The sequence below is a fragment of the Schizophyllum commune genome (assembly GCF_000143185.2).
Source record: "Schizophyllum commune H4-8 unplaced genomic scaffold SCHCOscaffold_18, whole genome shotgun sequence".
NCBI classification, from domain to species: Eukaryota; Fungi; Basidiomycota; class Agaricomycetes; order Agaricales; family Schizophyllaceae; genus Schizophyllum; species Schizophyllum commune.
Genome location: NW_026089555.1, coordinates 1 through 24,131, shown reverse-complemented (window position 1 = coordinate 24,131; position 24,131 = coordinate 1). Strand labels below are relative to the sequence as shown.

Here is a 24,131-nt window from a genome sequence, read left to right as displayed (position 1 = left end):
CACACAGAGCTCGTACCCCACATATCGCTTGGTGATCAGCAGTCATCGCACAATGAGCAGCAAGACACCGAAGCAGCAGGTTCAAAAGCTGAAGGGCAAGGCGGTACGTCCATTATATACCGGGAGGCTGATTGCTGACGCCTCCTAGGGTCCCGAACCTGGAACCTCGGCCGCCTATACCACTCCTTTGAAGCAAGCGTTCACGACCTTTGTGAGTGATGTGCGCACCGCCTGCGTGCTCGTCCTGACGGTTATTAGAAGACCGCCGACGGAGGAAGTCACACCCCCGTGGTGCGTGACTCGCCCAGCTGCACAGAACGACGCTTGACACCTTTATTTTAGGGAGACAAGCTGGTCCCGCGCGTGAAAAATAACCAGGTACGCTTTGTCTGTTTGCACGCTATGCGCACTGGCTCAGGGCATGTTTATAGGTCCCCGCGTATCTCGGACTACCACCCGAGCTCACCCGGGGCAAGGGAAAAATGAAGGAGACTGTAAACCCCCGTGAGCTATCCGACGACCCGATCCGCACCTCTACCCAGAAATCGGTACGTACGCATCGGCCATACCGGACCGCCCGCTCACAGCACCTCTCAAGCTCGGGTCCGAGGACGACGGGCTATCATCGAGTTTCTGGAGGGCGGCCAACGCTATGGAGATCGATGGGGTCCGTACACCATCTGCGATTGAGCGTTGATCACAGCTAACAGTCTGCTAGATTCAAACAGGTCTCAATGACGCTCAGAGGGATGCTCGCCAGGATGCCTTGGTTCGCATCCGTACATCCACCTTGCAGATCGCCTCTGACGCGCCAGCAGAATCAGCCACGGCCGGACACTGCGACGTCGCTGGAAGCCACAACGGACGAGGAGGAGGAGGAGGAGGAGGAGGAAGGAGAGGAAGAAGGTGTGGATGGGGAGGAAGAAGGTGTGGATGGAGAGGAGGCGTATGAGATTTCAGGCGAGGGCGAGGCTGAGGAAGCGGATATGGAGCAGAATGACAACAATGACAGTGTTACCGATGATGAGGACGCCCTGGAATACGCGGACGACGAGAGCAGCAGTGTAGAAGGGGACGATTTGGATAGGAACGGCACGGACGCAGAAGAGGTGCGTGGATCACTCCTCATTTTTGCTTGTGTGATTATGCTGACCCTGATTGCATAAGGATGCGGAGATGGGCGATGAGGACGGGGTTCACCGTACCCGCGGACGCGGGGAAAGCATTGTGGTGCGCTCTGCCGGCTCGTCATCTAATCCTCACTGACGAAGCGCAGCCTACAGAGCCTGAACTGGACAGCGACGGCAACTCTCCTCCCCGCCCGGTTCCTGCGGCACTCAGCCAGGATCCTGCTTCTCCAATGGCTTCTCAGCCTCCGCCACCTGACATGGGATGGCTCTTCAGTGATAATACGCCGGCCGCCCGCACCCACAAGAACCCACCGCCTGATCGAGGGAATACATTCGTGCGTTGGCTTGTTCTTTCCTAAGCCTTTGTTTTGAGCAACTCCCAGGACATTGAACTCGAGGAAGAGCTACCCAGGCCACCCGGGTACAAACCAAAACCAAAGGCGCTGCCCGCAGCCCACCCGCCCTCACCCAGTCCCAGTGTTTCGCAGCTGCCGCCGCCATCCCTGAATGTTGCTCCGGGTCCGTCCGTTGCTCCTGGTCCATCTATTCCCTCCGGTCCGTCTGTCGCGCCAGGACCGTCTGTTACTCCGAGTCCGTCTGTCGCTCGTAAGAGCATCCCGAAGCCTCGCCCACCGGCCCCGCGCAGGCTAGTCGCAGCCGCTACCGTTGACGTGAGTAGCTGTCACAAAGAAGACAGACCAGGCATGTACTCACTCCTCGTAAAGCTCAACGACAACGACGGCGCGGACCAGCTATTCCCCACGATGGCCGTGCGTTTTCTATCTCTACCCGTCATTTATGCGAAGCTGAGACATCCACAGGACCGTGAGCGTGAAGCAGCACTGACCATTTTGCGTCTTGCATCCTGCATGGGCTGGGGCCTCGTTTGCGTCGTGCGGCCAGACTTGGGCTATCCCACGCACAGGGTAGTTCTGACTACGCAGCACGGTAACCGCGACATTGACCGAGCCAACCTTGAGCGGTTCTTCGAGCTCATACGAACGGGCAACTTCCGGCCGCGCAGCCCCGAGCACGCAATCGTCATTATCGTACCCGATGGCATGATTGACGAGACGTCCTTGACTCTGCGCATGGACGTTGAGCTCCAGCTCGTGACGCTCCTCGATGGCGCGGCTGGAACGGCACTTCAGGCAAATGGCAACCACCGTGCGGAGGCACAGCGGATTGTGTTCTGGGCGTCACAGGGACTCGAGGGCCGGCGGTACGATGATACAGTGTGGACGCCTGACCTGCTGAAGCGTGCGATGGATCCGAAAGGGGATGGCGTCTGCGCCGCCATATTTTTCAGACAATGTACGTATTCCTTTGCCTGACTACTACTGCCTTCAATAACCTATCTTCAGCCGTGCTGGAGAAGTCTCCGTATGGAAAGCTGTTTGTCCACGACCTCGTGACGAACAACAAGATGGGCGTACTTGGTGACTCGGACTCGCGGCAGCTGTACCGCCTCATGCTCCAGCTCTTCTACGCTAGAGGGCAGTCCGCGCGGATGGTTGTCTACGGCGAGGCCACGAGCAATGCGTACAGCGCGAACGTCAAGATCATCATGACTAGCCAGCAACAGGCGCGCGAGATGCTGCCCGACTTTGCCGCCTGCCGGCCGTTCACACGTGACGCCGAAACTCTGGCCGCATCGTTCAACGTCCGCGCCTACTTGATTCTTGGCCGGGGATTTATCACGGTATGAAGCCCTGCACCTCTCGCACGTCTTCTTGCTGATTGAGAATATCAGGTCATCTCGCTTTATTGGATGAGCTTGAAGGCGCTTCTCTTTGTCGGAATGCACGTCCGCTTCACCGTCGACAACGTGCTTGATCGCGCGGTCGGCGATCCGGACGTCGCCGAGTTCTTCGCGCAGCAGGACCTGTCGTGGAATGATATTCGCATGTCGCGCTTCAAGGATGCAGTCCTCCTGGTTTGCGAGATCGTTGTTTCTGTTGCTGAGGAAGTCTTCGCCACCATCCCTAACCACGCGTTCATGGCCGCGATCAGAAACCAGCTCCTCGACGGTGCATGCGACATTACCAAATGGGAAGAAGGGCCCGAGTGGCTGGCCATTATGCGCGGCGCCTACCGAACGCTGCACGGCAAGCTCCAAACGGCCCTGCGGGAATTTCTCACACGTGAACATCCGCCCGCCATTGCCCAGGACATCAACACTCTCTCACTGCAGACCCTTCCCGACTTCATCTACGCCCTTTCTCTTCTCGATTCCACGACCACGCCCATCACGCCGATGAGGTGGAGCGCGCGAATACCCGTCTTCTGCCCGTCGATCCTTCATCTCCTGATCGCAGAGCTCGCGCAGGATCACTGGGGCGTGGTCGCCAAGTGGCATATTACACTGGTGAGCATCTAAGCTGGGTTCGACCGCTTCGCTTAGCGTTTTGCGCGGCCGCCACCCTCCGGCAAATCGCGCAGCTGCTAAAGGCAGATCCTGCGACGATGGATCGGTCATGGTGGCTTCGCGTGCGACGTGCCGCGTCTCCGATTCAAGACCTAACCCAACTCCCAGACAATGTCCATGGTCATACCTGGACTATGCGCGCAGCCTATAAGGCCCGGTACGACATCCGACAAGATCATCAGCCTCATGTCACCATTCGATCTCTTCCGCGCATGGACGATCAAGCATGCCCAGCAGCTCGGCTACGTCGGATCCACAGACGGCCTTCCTCTGGCGCTAGACACCGCCATCATGGGTGTGCGTGACGTCTATCGGTTCGCCTTCTTCAGCTGACCTTGCAACAGATCCTCAGCTTCGTCCTGCAGAGTGGCCCGTTCCTCACAGATGCCAGTCTCATGCGCGATCTTGCGGGCGTCCAGACGTTCCAGGACAATCACGACGACCCATTGTCCATGGCCGACGCTCTGGGGGGCGTCTTGAAGGGCTGGTGGAAGCAATGGGCCCCAATCCGCAGGAGGGACCAGCAACGCGCATGCGAAACGGAGCACCAGATTCCCGACAGCATCGTACAGCAGTACCTCAAGCTCGACACCGTCCCGGATGCCTTCCTTGCGTCGGATGACGCCCCGGAGATGCTGTCGACCTGCGTGCACATGTTACGGCTGTGGCCGCACGGGGTACTCTGTCGTGCTGCCGAGCTTCCATCCTACTCCTCGAGCGCTGCGTCGTACCAGAAGACGGTCTGCACTGCCGTAGTGGATGCGTTCTATGCCGCTCCGTATACCCGCATATTCCTCGACCATCCTAGCCACGAGATCATGGCCAACCTGCTCATTGCAGTACGCACCGCTGTCACGGAGTGCCTCTACTTGCCGGAGCCCTTCACCCCATTCTCGCACGCTGCAGCCTTTGCGCCCTCACCTGATGCCGTGGAGACTTCCGGCACCTTTGCGGCCTATGCGTTCCGTATGCCCAGCAAGGAGTGGAACAGCATTGCGTACACCCAGAACGATTTGACGACGCCCGACGACGAGGCCGCCGCTCCCGAGGAGCGCGCTGACGCCAGCGCAAACGGCCCCGCCAGTGGTCCCGAGGAGAGTGGCAGTGGCGCAGGAGGCGCCGCCACCGACCGGGCCGCACGCGGCGGTCGTGCTTCCCGCCGGACCAAGGCTGCTTTGGTGCCTCCACCCTCGATTGTGCTACCACGGTCCACCAACGCCATCCATCCTGCATTTGAGCCCACGACATCTCACTTCAAGGGGGACGAGGCGCGCATCCTCCGTTCCCTTGACGACTCCGCAATCGAAAAAGCCCAGGCGAGCGCTCAAGGGCTCAGTGACTACTCGCGCACCTTCTTGACCAGCAAGATGAAGCTCGTCCCCTGCGTCGATGCACGCGGCGGGCAGACAATCCCTGAAGACCTCCTGGCCGCGCTTCGTCACGTGCATGAGGTACGCACTCCCCTCCATAATGCATTTCTGAGTTTCTCACATGGCGTATGTTCCAGCTGACGTGCAAGTACATCGCACACTTCCATGGCGGGCAGACGACAGAGGATCGGGAGGCCGCAACAGCGCTCTTGCTCAGCAAGGTCCCCCTTCCTGGCGTCGCGGCTACCCCTGATGAGCTGCAAGCCTTTCTTGACGGCGTCCCACATAAGAAGGGGCAGGCGGGTGTCTCCGTCAGCGTCTTGCAGCCGTCGGAGGTACAGGCCGCGAACAAGGGGAAGCCCAAGAGCGGGAAGCGCACGGCGTCGACCAAGTCTCGCGGGCGCAGTACGAAGGACGCGACATCTGACGCGGGTGCTAGGTCGGCCGTGTCATCCTCTACGGACGCCGCCGAGGCCGCACGTGGGACTGCTCGCCGTACGTCGAGCCCATTCGAGGAGTCCCGCAGTTCGTCTACCCAGCTTTCCGTGACGCACGCCACCCTTGCGGACCCGCGCACTGGCATACCGGCAGTAGAGCGTGGGCGGGCGCCACGACCGCTCTCCAGCGGGCCACCGGCTCTCAATCCCGTACCACCCACTCGCACAAAGGGCAGAAAGAGGCCGACCTACAAGAGCGATGAGTTCGTTCGCAATGACAGCTCGCAGGAGCGTCCTCCTATCCCGTCCTTCTTCCCTCTACAAGGCAGTCATGCTTCCGCGTCCGGCAGCCATCCGCGTCAGCCTCGCGCGCCAAGCGATATCCAGGGCGCTGCATCGGAGAGCGAGACGAGCGGGTCATCGGCCGTTCAGAGTGCCACCAGCTCTCGCGTCTATGGTATACCCGCGCTCCCCCGCCCACCCTCCCGCGATGCGAGCTCCGCGGGATCGCGAGCATCGTCGTCTAAGCGCCGCGAGCGCTCTCCGTCAGATGATGGTTCTCCAGCGGGTGAGAAAGACGCGCCGGCCAAGAAGAAGACCAAGAGCAGAAAGAGCGACGCGGTCAAGAAGAAGGCAAGCGGGAAGAGGTAGTCCCTTGTCGTATGTTGAGTGTCTCTCCACCTCCGATACCGCGCGTTTACTTTCCGGATTATTGTTACGCTGTATGTCATATTCTACAATACCTATAACTGAGCGTGCTCGCCTGAATGAGCTGGCGTTGCTTTACCGCATTTTTTGCCTCATTTAGGGCGCACCTACCTCACGCGTAAGCACGCCTGGAGTCGGGCCGTATCGGGTACCAGCATCCGTGACGTGGGATGGCCGTTTTGCGCCGATCGCATCCGATAAGGGCTGCGCAGGCGATCTCGCCTGCCTTTTTCATTTCCTACCGCCATCACCATTGCAGATCGCACATTGCGGTTGGGCCCGTTCCGCTTGCCATGTCCACTCTCCCATCTGTGAGGGGATTTCTCTGATCGTTCACCGTCGCTCTAACCCATGCTTGCAGCTGTCGGTGCTCTGGCACGCGGCCGAGCACGTCAGGGAGAAGAAAAGTCATCTTGCTCCGGTCGTTGAGCAAGCGCAGGTCCAGCGCCCACACGGAATGGGTTACGTCCGTGTCGCCCCTCCTCCCTCTACCTCGGACCTGCTTCTCCCGCCTTCCCACCGCTTCAGAAACGCCCAATCGTCCAAGCCACACGAGGACCATACCGACGTCCCCCGCATCAGCCCACTCTTGCTCCACACGCACTGGCACACTCCCACCGAGCCCCTTGATGATGCCATTCTGACTGCCTCTACCGCTTTTCGGACAGAGGAAGAGGCCACAGGCTTGGTCGCTTCTGTGTCCATGTACTTTAACGAGGCGATCGGCCTCATCAACAACACGGACGCCCTCGTTCGCCAGCAAATCAACACGCCTGATCCCGCAAAGTACGTCGATCTCGTTCGTGGCCTGCATTGCATACGCCTGACTATATCTGCACTTGCAGGGGTACTGACACTGAGCCGCTCCAGCCAGTCATAAAGCCGACTGAGAGCAAGAGGGGCGACCCGGAGGATTGGTCAGAGGGCCAGCAGAGGCACGCCCTCGCCGTATGCTGACGCGCTACAATCTTTTCATTTCCCGAACGCACATTTTACGCATTATCATTACTCTGAACGTCATATATTCCACAATAACCATAACCGAATGCCTCGGCCTGAATCATCGCATTGCCACCTTACCGCTTTTGCGCTGCCCGAACAGGGGCTTGTCTCCGTCGCATAAGGTTTCGTGTGACTTCGGACGGCCGTTCCCTCGCTATCGCACCGGCATCATCCGAGGCTGCCCATGCGTTCTCACCTGCCTGTCTCTCTTCTTACCGCCATCTTCGTCGTGTCCCCCACACCGCCCTAGCGCCCCCTCGTCTCACCATGGCCGCCGCCGGATCGGTGAGTGGATTCCTCTGATCTTTCACGGTCTCTTTAACTTACTCTCACAATAGTCCTCGTCGTCTACACTGCCCAGGCCATCGCAGGCTGGGCCCGCCTTTCCCTTTGTGCGTGGCATTCCAGTCAACACATCTGTGTTGCTAATTCTCACTGTACAGAACTACGATAATTCCCTGGAACAGCCGGATGAATTTAAACCGTTTTCGTTCATTTACAACCGCGTCGAGCGGGTCCCGATCTGCACTAAGTGCGACTGTATCGTACGCGATGTCGCCACGCATCTCCAAAACAAGAACCACGCGACCGGCCGCCGTGCAGTTGCCGACCAGGCGCAGATCAAGGCGTATCGCAGGAAGCTCGTAGCCCTTGATTCACACCCCAACGAATCTCCCATCCAGCCAGCTAAGACGGCGCGCCCATTCATCGCTGGGATCAGCGTCAAGTGGGCCTACGTCTGCACAGGCTGCACGGTTGTGCGGAAAGAGCGTCGGCACACCGCCCAGCATGTCAGAGAGAAGAAATGCCATACCGCTCCGGTCGTCGAGAAAGCGCAGGTCCAGCGCCCATATAGAAAGGAGTACATTCGCGTCGCCCCTCCTCCCTCTACCTCGAACCCGCTTCTCTCTTCGTTCCACGACTTCGAGAAGGCCCAAGCGTCCGAGCCACAGGAGGTCCCTACCGATGTCCGCCTCGTCAGCCCACTCCTGCTCCACACGCTGTGGCACACTCACACCGAGCCCATTGATGATGCCATTCTGATCGCCGCTACCGCTTTCCCGACGGAGAAAGAGTTCCCGGGCTTGGTCGCGCTAGTACGCATGTATTTCAACGAGGCAATCCGCCTCATCAACAGCACGGACGCCCTCGTCCGCCAGCATATCAACACGCCTGAGCCCGCAAAGTACGTTGATCTAGTTCGTGACCTGCATTGCATGCGCCTGACTATGCCTGCACTCGCAGGGGCATCAATCGTGAACCGTTCCACACGATCACCCAGCCGTCCGACGAGGCCTACGCTGTTCCTGTTATCCGCCTGCTTGCAATGCTGATGCGCGACCCGAAGGACCTAGCTCTTCCCACCGACCCCACCCTGTCCCGTGTCGTCGACCGGCTTGCAGAGCGTCTTCGTCTCCCCAAAGACCATCCTAAACGTGCGAGCATAGTGGATGTCCATCGTGTGCTGACCGAAGTCTGGTTCCGCGAGTGGCGCCGCAATCAGCAGGGAAACTCGCTCGCCGATCCCACGATGGCCTTCCTCACTTATGCCAGCAAGAAGGAGGATGGGAGTTTTGTCACCGAGAAGGACCTTACCGGCACCCTCGCTCATCTCACGCGCGGCATCCGCTTGACCACCATCTTCGAGCTGCAGACGCAACTTACGGAGAGGACTGCGTTCGACCAGTTCACGGCCGTCAAGCCCCTTCTCCGCTTCGTGCAGGAGAACGAGTTCTCGGCGTTCGCTAGCATACGCTCTCTCCAGCACTACGCTACAGCTCTCGCGTACAACACCCTCGCGCTGCCGCGCATCTGGTGGACGGACGACGAAGCGCATGAGGAGCTTCTCTATCATGGTCAGAAAATCAGCGTCCCGCAGATCCGCGACATCGTTACTCGGTTGCACCGTGATGCAATCAAGTTGTTCGACGAACTCACGGAGGGCCTCGACACCACGGTCCCGTACGCGAAGTTCGTCGACAACCTGCAGGAGAACAAGCCCGGCTATTCGTTTACCAACACGGAGGATGACCCCTCCCTTCAGGCGCTCTCCCAAGGTTTCGCAAAGGCCTTTCTCTCGTCGACGAAGCTCAAGTTCCAGAGGGAGGATGGTCTCGGCCTTGACACCGACCGGGCGCGTTGGTGGATGCGCAAGCTTGCCAAGCTCGAGAAGCTTATCATGGTCATTGTTCAGATGAGCAGCGGCGGACCCGCCAGAGGGACGGAGATGTGCGCGCTCCTCGCCCGCAATACCGCGTACCGTCTTCGCAACCTGTTCCTCTTCTCGACGTGCATCGCGCTCGTCCGACAGTACAACAAGACGACGAACCTCTTCCAGCACGACAAGGTCATTCCCTGTTCTCTCGACGGTGTAGCCGGTGACCTCATCGCCCGCATCCACTTCTTCCTCCGCCCGATCGCCGCGTACTTTGCATCGGTCCTCTGGCCGCTCCAGAAGGGACTTCCCAAAGCGTACCGGGACATGCTGTTCATGGATAACGGCGCGCTGTTCACGAGCGAGAAGCTCAGCGACGCGATAGGTGATGCCTCCGGTCGCGTGCTTGGCTGGCGCCTCGGACTCAACTCTTGGCGGCATATTTATATTTCGGTCAATCGTGAAAAGATTCGTGATGCATCTGCGGAGCTCTCAGTAGCAGAGGAAATTGACGCGCTTCAAGCCGGCCACTCTGCGGCTATCTCGAATCAGATTTACGGTCTCTCGCACGCCGTGCTATCCGGGCTGTCGCCGTCCATCGTCAAGAACTACCTCAAGAATAGCGACCGCTGGTGCCGCGATGTCCTGCGCCTCATCCCCGGTGGACATTTGCGCAGATATGACGAGTGTACTTCCGACTACTATGACAGCGTCTTTCCGCCCGCACCGCCCCCCATACCTCCTCCTCCTCCACCGCCCCCCCCCGCGCCGGCGGCCGCAGCTGCCGTCAACGCCGACAGTATCAACTTTCTCGTATCCGCCATGACTTCACTGTCTGCCACTGTGTCCCAAATTGCCACCCGCCAGGAAGAACTATTCACCATGATTACTGCTCAAGGCGCGCAGCCGCCTCCTTCTTCACCTCACAGTGTGTTTTCCACGATTTAGCGCGTTCTTGCAGCTAATTCGCCCGCAGGCCGTCCGAAGCCGACGTTCCAGCCTCCCCAACTGCCTCCTCGCACTCCATCACCTCGACCTTACGGACATGGCACTCATGCCGCCCCTCAGCAAGTTGCGTTTGAAGACGATCAAATTATGCAGAGCCCTCCACCGCCGGCAAGCAATCCGCCAGGGGCATATGACACAGGTAAGGGTGCTAATTCAGATAAAGACAGAAGCCCCTCGCTCACTCTGCGCAGCCGCCCCTCGTCCGCGCGCCAGGAGAGAGGTCCGTGCACTCGGCGACGCCTTTGAGCATGTACCCGATCTCGATCGGGACAACGACATAGAGATGCACGTCCAGGGTGTTGATGATCAAGACATGTACGAAGCGAACCCTCCCGAAGCTGGCGGTACTCCTATACTGCCTTTTGGTGGGTCAGTCCCCGCATTCATGCGTTCTCTGTTCTGATTGACCCAGACCAACTTCCTCCGGAGGACGCTGTTGCCGAGTCCCCTGGCTTCGGTTCGTTTGTCGACCGCCGGCCTGCGATATACCTGATTGCGTCCCTCAGATCGGTATCGTGGAACACTCTACGCTGCGTCATCTCCACCGCCTCCTCCCTTCACATGTGCGCCATCCCTCTGCATGATTGTCGTGTTCGATTCGCTAAATCCATGTTTAGCTCTCCCACGCCCTGCGCGCAAACAAGGTCATGCTGACGCATCTTCCGCTAATCCTCGCAAGTTGCGTAAAGCAGCTCGTAAAGAGGCTCGCCTGGACAGTAAGTATCATTGGTCTGTGCACTCTCCATGCAACTGACCGTCGCTAGGCAACCCTCTCTTTGCTCCTATGTCTGATGTTCCAAGCTCAAGCCAAGTTGAGATCGGTACGTCCGAGGCCCGTCGCTCTTGCGGATGGATTTTCTCATGCGCCGTGTAGTAGAACCGCAAAATACGGGGCGCGTAACTGGTGCGTGCCTGTGGATAGTCGCTGGACCCGAACTTACAATACCATCGTTGTAGCCTTGCGCGCTCATGGCGGATCGGATGGTACCATGCGTCAGTGCCTTTTTCTCTCTTCTTTTGATCTCGTCACTTGAGCTCACACGTTCCTTGCTGCAGATCACGTCCGCGGTAAGCCGTTCTCTCCTCCTCAATTGTGTCCAACGCTTTCTAAATGACTTTGGTGTAGACGTGCGAGGGAGCACGAGGCACACCGCAGCTATCGAGCGATTGGCGGCCGCTCCGTCCCGCGTCCCGCCTCCGCCGATCCCAGCTCTGAATAAGAGGTCACAGCTTATAGATCTGTCCGCCCCTCCGGCTCGGCGCCCTGCACATGTGGCTCTTCCATCGTCACCTGTGCGCCGCCCTCCAGCCAAGAGGACCGCAGGCCGTCCAGGCAGAAGTGAGAGGCTCGCTGCCCATGCGCGCATGGTGGCCGCCGCTGGCGATTCATCTGCCGATACCCCCGGCGCGGGCCCTTCTGGTGTGGGCGGTGGCGATGACGGTCCATCTGGCGGCAGTGGCAGCGCCGCTGCGTCTCGCGTTGTTGGCGACGCCTCGGAAGCGTCGCGCGCCCCGGCACCTGCTGCTGGTTCATCTCGCGCCCCGGCACCTGCTGGTTCATCTCGCGCTCCGGCACCCGCTGGCGCATCTCGCGCTCCGGCGCCCGCTGGTCCTTCTCGCGCTCCAGCACCCGCTGGTCCATCTCGCGCTCCGGCGCCCGCTGGTCCATCTCGCATCGCTGGCGCCGCCACTCACCCTGCCCGTGTTGCCGCTCCCGTTGCTGGCCCGTCCGGCGCCAGCGCTCAGGCGACCAGGACGTCCACAGCCAAGGCGCCTGCTGCCCCCGCTGGGCCTCGCATCAAGTCTCGTATTCCTCGTGGCGCGACATTGTCGTACACCTTTCCGGACGACCCATTCGATGGCCTTTCCCTTGCGCTTCAATCTGCCGCTGAATACGAAGACAGTCCCGCTCGCATGGCGTCCATGCATTGTACGTACTTGCATTCCGAGCCTCCTCGAGTGGTTCTCTAATGTCGTTGGGTAGTATTCGACCTGCCCATTGAGCTGGAATGCATCTTCGATGACCCCTACGATCCGGCGTCGGACATGGATGTGGACGACCTCCTTATCCCTGTTCGCGAATACCTGGGCAAGCCCGATGCATCCTGGCGTCCGTTGGAGCAGCGGGCCGCTATCATCGCGCTTCTACGTCTGGGACGCGACATCATCGTTGCCATGGGGACGTCGACTGGCAAGTCCGTCATTGCCCTCGCCCCATCCTTCGCTGAGAACGGGTTGACGGTCATCATGGTCCCCCTTCGCTCGTTGAAGAAGGACTGGGAGCGCCGCCTGAAGGAGGGAAAGGTCAAGTACTTCGACTTTTCTTCCGGAAAGGCCGGCAAAATTCCCGTCGGCACGAAGGTGGTTCTCGTGTCTGTCGACGTTGGCCGCGAGAAAGGGTGGATGGAGGCGCTACGGATCGCGTGTGGTGAAGGAATGCCGATAATGCGTATCGTGATCGATGAGGCCCAGATGGTCCTCACATCGCAGGACTTCCGTCAGCGTTTGCAGGATATCTAAGAGATCCGCTACGTCGCGGCCCCTCTCGTGCTTCTCACTGCGAACGGTACGCCAGATACCATATCCTACTACACCAACGAGTTCGGCCTCTCCAACCCTCTCGTCATCCGCACCCTCGCCGACCGCCCCGAGATCCAGTATATCATCGAGAAAGCATGCCCTAAACCTGACGACGCCGCGACGAAAATCAAGACGTTCGCTGACGCAGCCAAGCTGCGTTTCTATGACCGCTGGATTGTATTCGTTACCTCTGTTGCGGAAGCGTACGCCCTCGCCAAGGCGCTGGGGGTGCAGTGCTATCATGCACCGCGGGACAGCGAGGAATACCAGGTGTCGGATGAAGAGCTTCAGGCCCGCCTAGATGCTTGGATGGCCGGCACCTTCATCGGTATTGTCGCAACGAGCGCGCTTGCCTGCGGTAATGACTTCCCGCACATCCGCATCGTCTTTCACTGGGGCGTTCCTCGCACGCTCATCGACTTCCTGCAAGAGTCCGGACGCGCCGCTCGTGATGGGCGCGTGGGCTACTCCGTCGTTTTCCCCAATCCCTCCTTCCCTGGCTCTAACGCAGTCCCTGTCCTACGCAATCTGCAGGGACACCACGTCATACACTACCTGTTCTTCCGTATGCCGAGCATGCTCAGTCCAACGAGCCCCAATAAATGCATACGCCGCGTCATCAACATATTCAACGATGGCGTCCCGCTCACCTGCTTCCGAATCCGCGGAGCGCAGCTCTGCCACTTCTGCCTGCAAGGTAACGTTTGTGTGCCCTTCCGCTGACGCATGCTTCTCATACTTTGAGCAGCACATAGGGCGCTTAGCGGAGACGATAGGGAGCGGCGGAGACGCTATCAGTACGCCCCGCACCGCCCGGACATGGTCCAGCCTCTTGTTCCTCGCTTATACTCTCCTGCAACGGCCACTCAGGTCGAGCGTGCCCTGCACGACGGCTTCGCGGATGCTGTGCTAGCGGCCGAGGCGCGTACTATGGACCGCATGGCAATGACCGCCAACCAGCTCCAGAACTGGGAGGACCTGCTGGAGGAGGTCGGCCCAAAATCATGCGGCTACTGCTTCGTCCTTTGGAAGTCCGGCCGGTGGGCGTCGCGCGACGAAGCCAATATTGAACACGAGATGTGGTGGTGCCCTAGCTCGCCCGGTCGCCAGGAGTGGCAGTGGCTGCGCAAGCTGCCGCAGTACAGGGACGATGGATCGATGGACGTGTGCTTTAGCTGTCACTTCTCGAAGATCGGGCGTATCCATCCACCGTATTCGAACCGGTCGAAAGGAAACCACCCTCATCTCGAGTTTGTGCTCCCCGCTCTTTGGGCAGTGTGGTCGGACGCTGCCCTTCACGCCGATGCGTTTTGTGACCTCCAGGTTGCGGAGCATAATCATTCCTGGGACTCACTCGAATCACTCTGCCGATGGCTCGTTGACCCGGCCGCAACGAACAGCCTGGTAACGGGGAAAAGGCTTTTCGAGGCTCCTGGCATGGCGTTCATGGAGTGGCTTCGCCGGCGGTTCCAGATCGGTGACAAGACATATCTCGGTGCGTCTGCCCAAGCTGGCTACATCGTTCAGCCGTCTCACCCCATATTAGTCCAGCTCGCCGCCCATGGCGTCCTAAACTAGTTGCAGATTCTACTTCACCTACCACACCTCCTTTCTAAATATTGTTGTTACTTGCTCCGTCCCGATCTGCGACACAATTCGTCCTATATTTTCGTCTTGGCCATGTTTGCTCTCACATCTCACTATGTAACATTGATTGCATGCTACGATACTCTTCGCGCTTCCGCAATAGGCTTCCCTGCTTGTGAGCGTTGTGATCGTATCGGGTGCTATCGCGAGACGGCGGAGGCTAGTAAAACGCAGTCACAGAGGGCCAAGAGCGACGCTCAGCCATGTTGGACGGGTGGCGCGCTGACCCAGATGAATGCCCGGGCAGACTGTGCGCTGAACAGGCTTACTTTTCTACGGCCTGCTGTATTCATATTACCGCTCCGGAGGTACTCTGTACGCCTCAAGCTCAGGCATCTACGTTGTGGACGGCCCCAGCCCAGGCTCAGCGGAAGTGAAAATGATGGCATTGACCAAGGTAGATATGTTCGGTCCTATAGAAGCTACAGGCTACCTACGTGTTCTCGCGCTCGCACGACAATGACCGCGCCTTCGCATCCGCCACGCTCGACGGAGCTGGGGAAGGGCTGCACGAAGGCCCGGTGGCGGACCCGGACTGCGTCCTTTCCACGCTGGGCGTGCGGCTAGGCATGTCGGGGCATCCCTGTAGGGACGCGGAGGCGGGCGTACTACTGCGGGACAGGGGGGCGGTGTTGTGCAGGCTCGCCCCGTATTTCATTGGCGTGTTCAGGGATGGATCGATGTGCGCCGTGCGTACTCCCGGCCGGGTAAAGGCAACCTCGGCCGCTTCGGCAGCGTCAAGGTGATCGATGAGGTGGTTGGCAGCGTCAATGAAGTTGGGGGCGATGTCAAGGTACTTGTTGAGTTGCTCGAGGGAGTCGGCGACCATCGTGACGCTCTCAATCAGTGCTGGTATGTCCTACGGACGATCAGACACGGTTATGCAGCTTATGCGCGACGCACCATTGCATCCCATGGACTGTCTGACTCCAAAGTCGCTTCCGTCGTTGCCTCACTCTTGGTTATTTTAGTAAAGATAATGGGCTTGAATATTGTTACACACCTCCGTGTTCCCCTCACCACCGTCCGTGGTTTCTACATCGGCGGCGCGCTGGCGATCTTTGAAGCTAGCGAACCACGTCGATTCGATAAGCCTGCTCATGGACTCGTATAGCTCCTTATCGGGCGCCTCAGGCGACCACCGTGCGAGTGCGGTAATGACGTCCCAGTGCTCATCCACAAGTTTGCGCTGCTCCTCCCTGCTTGCCTCGACCAGGTGAGTGGCCGCGGCTTTCAGGCTCGGATAGTCGTCTGGCGGGGTCATGGCAGAAGGCAGGTCGGCTTCATCATGCGTCATCGATCGCTGCACAGACGGCCTTACACGTGCCGCCCCGGCACGTCCCGCGCGCTATCCCACCATCCGACCGGCCATTTCATGTGGTGCGGCTGACGTCTTCTACATGGTAAGGCGTACTTCCCCTGACCGTTAGATTGATTATATGGTACGAGGTTTGCTAATTCCCATGTCTTGTCCAGGACGGTTGGCTCAAGCAAGACACAGGGATAAATCACGGCGCACAAGCGGCCGGCCGGCTCCGGGATACGCCAAGGTCGCCTACAATGGGGCGTGAAAGCAGGAGCCGGAGGGGTCCCGCATGTAGAACTCTTCTCGCACGCTGCAGATACGCGGCCGGGATACCTTGCAAACGCACCTAACATATTATACACAGGCCGGCCCAGACCATTGGTTGATGCCAGCGCCGCATCGGGGTTCGATCCGTATGATGTCATGAGTCAGATGCCCGCCCTTGTCTCCAACCACGACCATGGAAATGGAAGACGGCCTAACCGGTGCATCGCTGGCCTCGCTTTTCATCGCTCGCAATGACGAGAACCGGTTCAGTATCGCTCACTACTGTCTTGATGAGTTACTCCGATTTGTACGGGAGAGCACCGATAGCGAACGCGATCTGGCGATAATGGTGGAGATGGCGGCTGCAGCCACATACACGCGGATGATGGTGGAAATTGCGAACTTGACAGACATGTTCTACAAACATATACGGCGTGAGCTTCCTTCAGAGGAGAAGGAGCTAGCGGCTCTTCACCGCAAGATGACAGATCTTACGGGCCTTCCCATGAAGGGCGCGCAGCGTTTGTTCGACGAGCTTGTTGTGAGTGACACACCCACTAGACCTTGGTCTACACTAACCCACAGCAGCCAGATCAACAAGCACTGTACGAGTTGTTCGTGCTTGGGAAGCCGAAGGATCAATTGTCTTGGTTTGTTTAGCCCTCCCTCCTTGAAATGTCCGTACTGATCCCTGATCCGCAGCCAGCCAAGTGCGGCAGGGACACTTGCCATGCTTGCAGTGTACGATTGGGACCAGAAGACGCACGGATCTACTAGGCCTGAAGTCCCTCGCTTGGTGCGTATCCTACGTCTTGTCTACCGCAGCGTGATAATAGATCTCATCAGCGTTGCTTGCAATGCTACCGGGCGGATGCGGCATGTAGGGTACCGCCCGGACAGCCGCGAATGGGGTGCGTACGCTGCAGGTGCCATGACCAGTGGTGCAGCCGCCGCGCCGACACGACCGATAATCAAGCCGAGGCAGATATGGGATATGCTATGGCCCAGCTATCGGCCGTCGTCGAGAGGCTAAACGACGAGGCGGCGTCCGCGGCCGCGGTGGCCGCATCCGCTGCTTCCCAAGAGATGGCCTCCGCAGACTAGCCTTCCCTATCGCGGCGGGCAGTGGTCAGCGCGTACAGGACCGTGCGTTGGAGCGAACACATTTCAGGGCGGGGAAAAAACAATGATCATATATCGTCATGTCATGTACCTTTATATGTCTGCAAGAGATCCATGTCTGTAGAGCCCAGGACGCATGGTCTGTCCTGGCCCTTCGCGACAGCAAACCGATTGCGGCCGGCCCGTTTTGACTGGTTTTCTGATCAATTCATATCGCGTGCTGCAATAGTGATGTCATCAGTCCATACGCCTGTTATTACATCATAGATCCCTCTGCGCGCTTTGTCCTCAACCGCCACGATGCAAAACACGACCAGCGACTTGACCAAACCTGTGCTTCTCTTCCTACTTTGTGATCCCTCCGATCGGGTGGCGATCGTCAAACGACACATCGGCGACCTACTGCGGTTCGTGCGCAATGATCGACCCGACCCAACCCTGTATACCCTCCTGCGAGATGCAGTGGATGACCTTCAGGCCCGCTACTCTCAGGATGTCAGCGACGCGGCGGTTGTTTATCGCTTGGAGCACCCGCACGGTCTACCGGCCGGGCATGACCTGCCTACGCCTTGTATATCAGAGTCAGGGTACGGGCCCCTTGAAGAGGTGGAGGACTTGGCCAGCCAGGCTGGCTATCCTGTTCATCAATTGCAGGACTTGTTCTTAGCCGTGAACGTGAGTCGCGCGCATCACATATATTCATGATTGTCCTGACGTGCCCGCGGGCTTCCTGATAAGCCCGAACTCCCACCCCGCGATCCCAACGAACCAAATACACCGCCCACAAGCGAGGCCGAGACCGGGGACGCGCCGGGTGATGGAGGCGCGCCGCCAGGCTCGGATGCGGAGGGAGCCATACAGAACTTCTGCCGGGTTGTTATACGCAGCTCCCCGTATCGCCGCCTGCCGTCCCCTAGTGAGTCGCAGCAGGAGAACGAGTATGTGACAGCCGATGGAGCCGGGTTAGCATTTCGCGATGCCCCACCGGCGCGTACGCCGGTATGTCCAGAGAGTCTGTTCCCGCCGCTTGCTTATGCCGGTCCAGGGTTGTCCATCGTGCGTCTCACTTGGCAGGCGCTGCATTCCCACAGAGGGATGCTGCGCCAGCTGCGATGGGATCGCCATCCGGTATCTTCTCCCGCGTTCACAGGAAAGGTCCGTACAGGCTTTCAACGATGCGGCGCAATACCTGATCAGGGAGGTGGAACGCACGGCGGCGAATCTGCCTATTGTGGAATCGTTCGGATCGGTCTTGCGCCAGCTAGACGCCGGAGGTCATTCTTCGTTTCCATAAGTTGCAGTAAATATAACATGTACTCTTCGAAAGCATATTTACCTTGTCGATACATCATTCTATCAGGGAGATTTTTCTGGCCCATCGCCCGCTGTTTATCCTAATGTGGGAGAGCGTACGTCACGCTTGCGCTACTCCTCCGGACGTGCAGCGTCTGAAACCCGCTTTCTTGCTCAGAGCATTCGTGCCATGTGCGCCCCGGCGGCCGGACGGGCCGGTGCCCTGCTGAGTAAGCCTCCTGCGGCATTGGCCGACATCTCACGTCATCGACAAGATTGCGTCTTGCTCCTCCTCCGAAACATCATGGATAATCAGGACGGGCTGGTCGACCGGTTCCGTGTCGCATTGCAGACTAACAACAGCGCGGCTCTGCGCACGTTCTTCGATCAGCAACGCAATCTTTTCGAGTACGCCATAGCGGGGGGTTTGGGTCCGACCTGCAGCTCTATGGCGTTGTCGGCCGTCATGCCGTTCTTGGAGGCGGATCGTGCTGCTGACAGGGCATCTACGGCGACAGAGCCGCCCGAGCCTGCGGCCCCAGTGACTCATGTGGTTTCCTCCAGTGTGCACGATGCTAGCCGCCCGCTTGCCGTGCCTCCTTCAATCATGCTCTCGGAGGCCAGCTCGCCTCCGCAAGTGCCCTTCGATGATGTGCCTCCCTCCCCTCCGGCCATTCTAAACAATCCATCGTCTGCGGCCGGCGACGACCGCTCTATGTCGCGAGAGGATGCGCGCGCGGCTCATGACTTCCCGAGCTCGACAGACGATGGTCTGCCCGCTCCGCCCCCCGCATCGGCTGCCACGATGTCTGGTCCAGGAGCCTCGAGCGGCGTCAACGCCATCAAAAGGCAGGAAAGCGTCCCACGAGACACGGTGCGCGCTTAATCCCAGACTAGTATGCTCTATCTGACTTCATTTAATTTGCAGCAAGCAGAGGACCCGCGCGATCTCCTCCTGTCAGCGCCGTTGTATGTTATCACTCCCCATCCATGATGTATACGCTCATTTGATGGTCAGGATCCCGCACAGTCCAACAGAGATGCGCCGAGCTTCCGACGGTGTCAGCATGGCACTTCAACCTCCGGTCGAATCCGATGTGGCGATCCACATGCAGGATTCGGACGTGGTAGCGTTGCTGGAGGCGATGAAGCGCCTTTCATTCCAGGCGTCCGAATTTAGTCATCGGGCTTCCCTGATACCAGTCCTGGCCGACACCGCCCGCGAGCTGGTGCGCCGCATAGACCACAGTGTAGGCTTTCACTCTGGCGCTTTGTGGCGAGTAGCCGCTGATCTCTCCCCACAGATGCGCCCTCCTGAAGTAGGAAGCAGTGTAGGACCCGACACATTCGGCGTGGATATCAGGGAGGCAGACTAGGATAGCGACGCCCTCATAGTACTGCGCAGTAGGCACCAGGTTTAGTGACAGAATAGAGACCAGTCGGTAAATAGCATATTCAATCTTCATTATCTTTGTACCTAAATCCATGATAACAAGCACCGCCACCGCTCTATACGCTGGCGCAAGCACCGTCGACAATTATTCCATGCGGCAAACCTGATCGGCCTGTTCGGTAGAGAGCTCCCCTCATTCCCTCTTCAGAGCCAGCGATGCCGGATCGGCGCAACTGCTGCAGGCGGTTTGACGTTGTTTACAATGATTTTTCCGTGTTTGACTAGGCGACCGGCCGCCTTCCAAGTAAACACAGCATGGCAATCGTGCGTCCGGCGCATTGTCACCTCTTCGCTCTTCCCACTTGGGACTCTGAGATGCCTCTCCCAGTCATTGAGAAGGTGCGTCTTTCCATGACCCGTGTGAGCGATGCTGACCTGACCTGCAGTTTCCTCAGATAGCCGCTTGGGCGCGTACCCGCTGCGGCATCTGTATCGTCCTCGATCTTCTCACTGGCATGGGCGACAACCCCCGACCGGCTGACCACGAGCCTATACGCTGTCCCACCCTCTCCGACGAGGGGCCGCGCCATTACGCAGCCTTCCGTCGTGCAATTCAGGAGGATTGGCGCTTTGGGGCCTGCAACACGTGCCACGTCGTCGGGGCAGTACACCCGCCACCCCGGGCCCTCCGTGACCCATATTGGCATCCTTTCATTCACAGTGGAGCCGCTGTGCCGTACGCGATATATATGAGCGATTCCCTACGGGCTCTGGCCCGTGACTTCGTTCAGCAATCACACGGGGTGACGTTGCCGAGCTGGGATACCGCTGAACTGTTTGCGAGGTGGCTAGGTTCCGATCCTAATGTCTTGACGCCGACCCATCGTATTGCCTACTCAAACAGTATGATCCTTATATACTTCATTTGGTGGTTATCTACGGTGTAGGGCATGGTGCGGTGTCTAGACATGGCCATATCACAGTCGTTACGCGTCGAATGTAAGCCCCGCCCAATGAATCATCACCCGTCAACAATCGAGACATCTTCTCCGATGGCGCTGGCTCTACCCGAACGGCCAAAAGGATTCAAGTATTCCGTGATCCTTTTTGGACCCGCCAAATATATAATTCGTTTCGTTGTTTGTGAGTTTGACTTTCCCGTTCCTAGGATTGCACCGCGCTACTCGCATCCGGCGGGCGACCCACGCGGCCGTCGCACATCAACATATCCACCATTAAGAGCTCGCGTGAATGTAGGTGTAGGCGGGTGCGCATGAAGCACGGTCGGCAGGCTCGGCCGCGCTTGTGGCTTTGTTGATAGTCGCTTAGTACGCCACTGCGCCACAAACCGCTACAAACGCAAATATCAAGGTCTGCCCCGCACGGGCCGGCTGCATTTCTGTCCATCAATCGTCCAAAGGCATTATGACGGCGGGTGGGCTGAGGCATATGCACTGACGGCGCCGGGGATGACTGACCCAGAAGCAAAACGGAAGCGGCAGCGGCCGCCGGGTCTCTGCATTCGGGCCGTGCCAGGTGTTGACCCCATCAATAACATTCTATCGATACCCTATACCTATCCAACTGATGTTATACTTCTAATGTATGTTGAAGTATCTGGAAAGAAGGTTTCCCTAATCCTTCGCGGCCGTTGGTCTGCAGACGGTCGGCATTCGCCGTCGCCCGCGTGGCTGACGACTTGCGTCACGCCACGTGGCAGACGCATCAGCCGCGTCATACTCGGCGCATGTTCACTTTTGCTCTCAACCACCATGTCCACTGCTCCTTCCCCCGCGATGCTGCGCGCCATTGGCGCTATTCTCGCTGCGGGGAACGATCCAGAGGCCATCCAGCGGGTCTATGACGAGCACCGGGCTGACCTCCGCTTAGTCATGTCTGGCGCCGCTGGTGAAATCCTCCAGGCCGATGTCCTTGCCGCCATCGCGTTGACCGCCCCCACCAATCGTCCATCCGACACGCCAGCACCGCCACCCAGGGTTGCCCCTGCCGCACCCTCACCTCTCCCTCCTCCTGCGCCATCCGGCCCCGCGATCGAGGGCGATCGGGGTGCGGATTCGGTCGCGCCAGTGCGAGCCAGCGCACCAGTCGCGCGGCCGTCGCCAGCGTCTTCCGCGCCGGCCACTACGCGCCCGCAAGCTGCGCTGCCTGCCGCTGTGCCCGCGCCGTCTCCGGCGCCTTCCCCACCACCCACAACATCGCCACGAGCCTCTCGATTGTCAAAGTTCCGCTCGCAGCGCGCTGCCTCGCGCGCCCGCGCCTCCCCGGAAGCACCTACCCCTAGCACCGCCGATGAAGATGTCGACATGGAGCCGGAGGACCCTCCGCCTGCCACGAAAGCCAAGCGCGGGAAGGGGAAGGCTCGTGCTGCGGCCCCGCCGTCGCCGCCGCCGCCGTCGCCCCCCAAAAATCGGGCGGCGCGCACATCAGCACGCCCTGTCCGAAAGTCCACGCGCCGTAACACCAAGGGGGCCGCATCCAGCCGAGCTCAAGGGGAGGACGATGACGAGAAGAGCACGGGGAACGCCAGCGGTGATGAGGTACGTCTGCGCCGCCTTTGACAGAGACTTCCGGCTGATCCTTTTCTTTTTGAGGCTGCCACCGTTGTGATTCACGCCTCCGGGTACGTAGTGTCCCCGAGATCGGCATCCGTCGTTCGCTCACGATGGTTTCAGGAAGAAAGCCAAGTCCCGCGCCCATCCCGAAAAGGTGAAGGGCAGCGAGGAGTTGCCCACGGCGCGCGCAGCGATCAACGACCCGGTAAGCGCTTCTGCTTCTCCATACTACCCCGCGCTGACCGGCGTAGCCCTGCGACAAGTGCAGAAGAAACGGGTTCCAGTGTCTCAAACGCACCGACACTCCCAACGCGACCCGGGCCTGCCAAAGGTGCAACTCCACGAAGGCAAAGTGTAGCCTTGCGACCAACGCCAGTGCTTCACGTGCCTCGCCCGCCGCGAGTATCGCATCGGCAGGTGACGGTAGCGAATCACCTCCACCTCGGCCGCTACCCCGCCCCGCTTCCTTCAATCCGACACTCTTGGCTACGCTGCCCGTCGCCATGACCAGCCTGGCTACAAGCCTGGAGCAGATCAACGGTCACTTGAGCGGGCTAGGGTACATTACGCGCCTTCTGGAGCAAGCGAACGCGCGGATGTCGCTCTTGGACGCGCGGCTGCCGCCCCTCTCCCACGTTTCGTCTGCCTTGCGCCCCCCCGCTCCTCACCAAGCCCCCTCCCGCATCGACTCGCGCACCCCGTCAGCCCGGTCCCGTGATGACTCCCCGTCGTCGCAGGATTCGCGGAAGCGCAGGCGCATGGGCACGGAGACCTCGGCGCCCGCCGCTGGCTCTGCAGGCCGCCCCTCTCCCGCGCCACCGCGCGCTGGCAGCTCCGCGCGGGCCTCGTCGCAGACGTCGGCGGCCCCAGGCGGGTCCGACACCGGACGTCCGGTGGTCCCGACGTTCCGCGGTAGCTCGGCGGTCGCCGCCGCGCGCCCGCAGGCTCATGCCGCGACGCCGCGTCGTCGCGAGACGCCCGGCGCCCAGGCTGAAGCACCATCGGCTGTGTCGGACGTGCCGGAGGACGCAGCGGCAGGAGGTGGCGAGGAGGGTGGCACAGCCATGGACGTCGACAAGGCAGTTCAGGAGTAGGCGGGCTTGGTTGGACAGGTTGCGGACGGACATATTTTCGGCATACTGTTTCTTGGACGATATTCTGGTTTTCGCTTCATTCTCGTTTTTCTTGCCTTTGTTTCGTACTTTCTTGTTATTTCTTCTTCTTGGTTTTTTCTTGTTTCATCGCTCCCCTATCCCGTGCTGACGTACTTTTTGGACAATATATGTAGTCATAGTTCTTTTGCTGCTGCTCTGCTATGTTTTGTACAAGATGGACAATATGATGAAGTTGAATCCCCACATGCTTAGAGGTCCACCACGCTTCCTTCACGTATTGGAACACCTTAGAACCTGGTTCAGCATCAATACAAGGTAAGAACGTTGTCCTCCTCGCTAGACGGCCCAATAGAACCTTCACTCCATTCTGTTCTGCCACTCTTAGGGTTAGGGTTAGGGTTAGGGTTAGGGTTAGGGTTAGGGTTAGGGTTAGGGTTAGGGTTAGGGTTAGGGTTAGGGTTAGGGTTAGGGTTAGGGTTAGGGTTAGGGTTAGGGTTAGGGTTAGGGTTAGGGTTAGGGTTAGGGTTAGGGTTAGGGTTAGGGTTAGGGTTAGGGTTAGGGTTAGGGTTAGGGTTAGGGTTAGGGTTAGGGTTAGGG

General features: G+C 59.2%; 6 protein-coding genes across 6 annotated transcripts; 5 read left to right on the top strand and 1 right to left on the bottom strand.

Annotated features, from left to right (window-relative positions):
- Nucleotides 1-52: 52 nt before the first annotated feature.
- Nucleotides 53-14,396, top strand: SCHCODRAFT_02603720 (uncharacterized protein; the record flags this gene model as incomplete). The annotated part of the gene is made up of 34 exons (XM_003026161.1): nt 53-103; nt 149-211; nt 343-378; nt 432-548; nt 719-769; nt 819-1,109; nt 1,277-1,465; nt 1,514-1,801; nt 1,856-1,900; nt 1,952-2,444; nt 2,495-2,832; nt 2,884-3,498; nt 3,667-3,855; nt 3,903-5,009; nt 5,066-6,012; nt 6,333-6,384; nt 6,435-6,859; nt 6,919-7,021; nt 7,414-7,467; nt 7,519-8,261; nt 8,321-10,158; nt 10,207-10,377; nt 10,430-10,603; nt 10,651-10,695; nt 10,745-10,801; nt 10,856-10,954; nt 11,003-11,059; nt 11,113-11,142; nt 11,295-11,306; nt 11,365-12,168; nt 12,223-12,735; nt 12,814-13,515; nt 13,567-13,640; nt 13,689-14,396. 34 exons carry the CDS (start codon nt 53-55, stop codon nt 14,394-14,396), a joined length of 11,481 nt encoding a protein of 3,826 aa, XP_003026207.1.
- Nucleotides 14,397-14,898: 502 nt separating this feature from the next.
- Nucleotides 14,899-15,729, bottom strand: SCHCODRAFT_02522026 (uncharacterized protein; the record flags this gene model as incomplete). Its single annotated transcript, XM_003026079.1, has 3 exons — nt 14,899-15,324; nt 15,369-15,422; nt 15,469-15,729. The coding sequence occupies 3 exons, from the start codon at nt 15,727-15,729 to the stop codon at nt 14,899-14,901; spliced, it is 741 nt and encodes a 246-aa protein (XP_003026125.1).
- A 502-nt stretch (nt 15,730-16,231) lies between these two features.
- Nucleotides 16,232-17,142, top strand: SCHCODRAFT_02673823 (uncharacterized protein; the record flags this gene model as incomplete). The annotated part of the gene is made up of 4 exons (XM_003026160.2): nt 16,232-16,579; nt 16,627-16,688; nt 16,741-16,949; nt 17,015-17,142. 4 exons carry the CDS (start codon nt 16,232-16,234, stop codon nt 17,140-17,142), a joined length of 747 nt encoding a protein of 248 aa, XP_003026206.1.
- Nucleotides 17,143-17,460: 318 nt separating this feature from the next.
- SCHCODRAFT_01176837 (uncharacterized protein) lies at nt 17,461-19,829 on the top strand (the record flags this gene model as incomplete). The annotated part of the gene is made up of 7 exons (XM_003026159.2): nt 17,461-17,835; nt 17,899-18,122; nt 18,521-18,569; nt 18,632-19,327; nt 19,382-19,422; nt 19,472-19,703; nt 19,758-19,829. 7 exons carry the CDS (start codon nt 17,461-17,463, stop codon nt 19,827-19,829), a joined length of 1,689 nt encoding a protein of 562 aa, XP_003026205.1.
- Nucleotides 19,830-20,221: 392 nt separating this feature from the next.
- Nucleotides 20,222-20,793, top strand: SCHCODRAFT_02673821 (uncharacterized protein; the record flags this gene model as incomplete). The annotated part of the gene is made up of 2 exons (XM_003026158.2): nt 20,222-20,245; nt 20,302-20,793. The coding sequence occupies 2 exons, from the start codon at nt 20,222-20,224 to the stop codon at nt 20,791-20,793; spliced, it is 516 nt and encodes a 171-aa protein (XP_003026204.1).
- Nucleotides 20,794-21,618: 825 nt separating this feature from the next.
- Nucleotides 21,619-23,513, top strand: SCHCODRAFT_02707139 (uncharacterized protein; the record flags this gene model as incomplete). The annotated part of the gene is made up of 4 exons (XM_050347022.1): nt 21,619-22,404; nt 22,459-22,487; nt 22,540-22,624; nt 22,671-23,513. The coding sequence occupies 4 exons, from the start codon at nt 21,619-21,621 to the stop codon at nt 23,511-23,513; spliced, it is 1,743 nt and encodes a 580-aa protein (XP_050196909.1).
- Nucleotides 23,514-24,131: the final 618 nt, after the last annotated feature.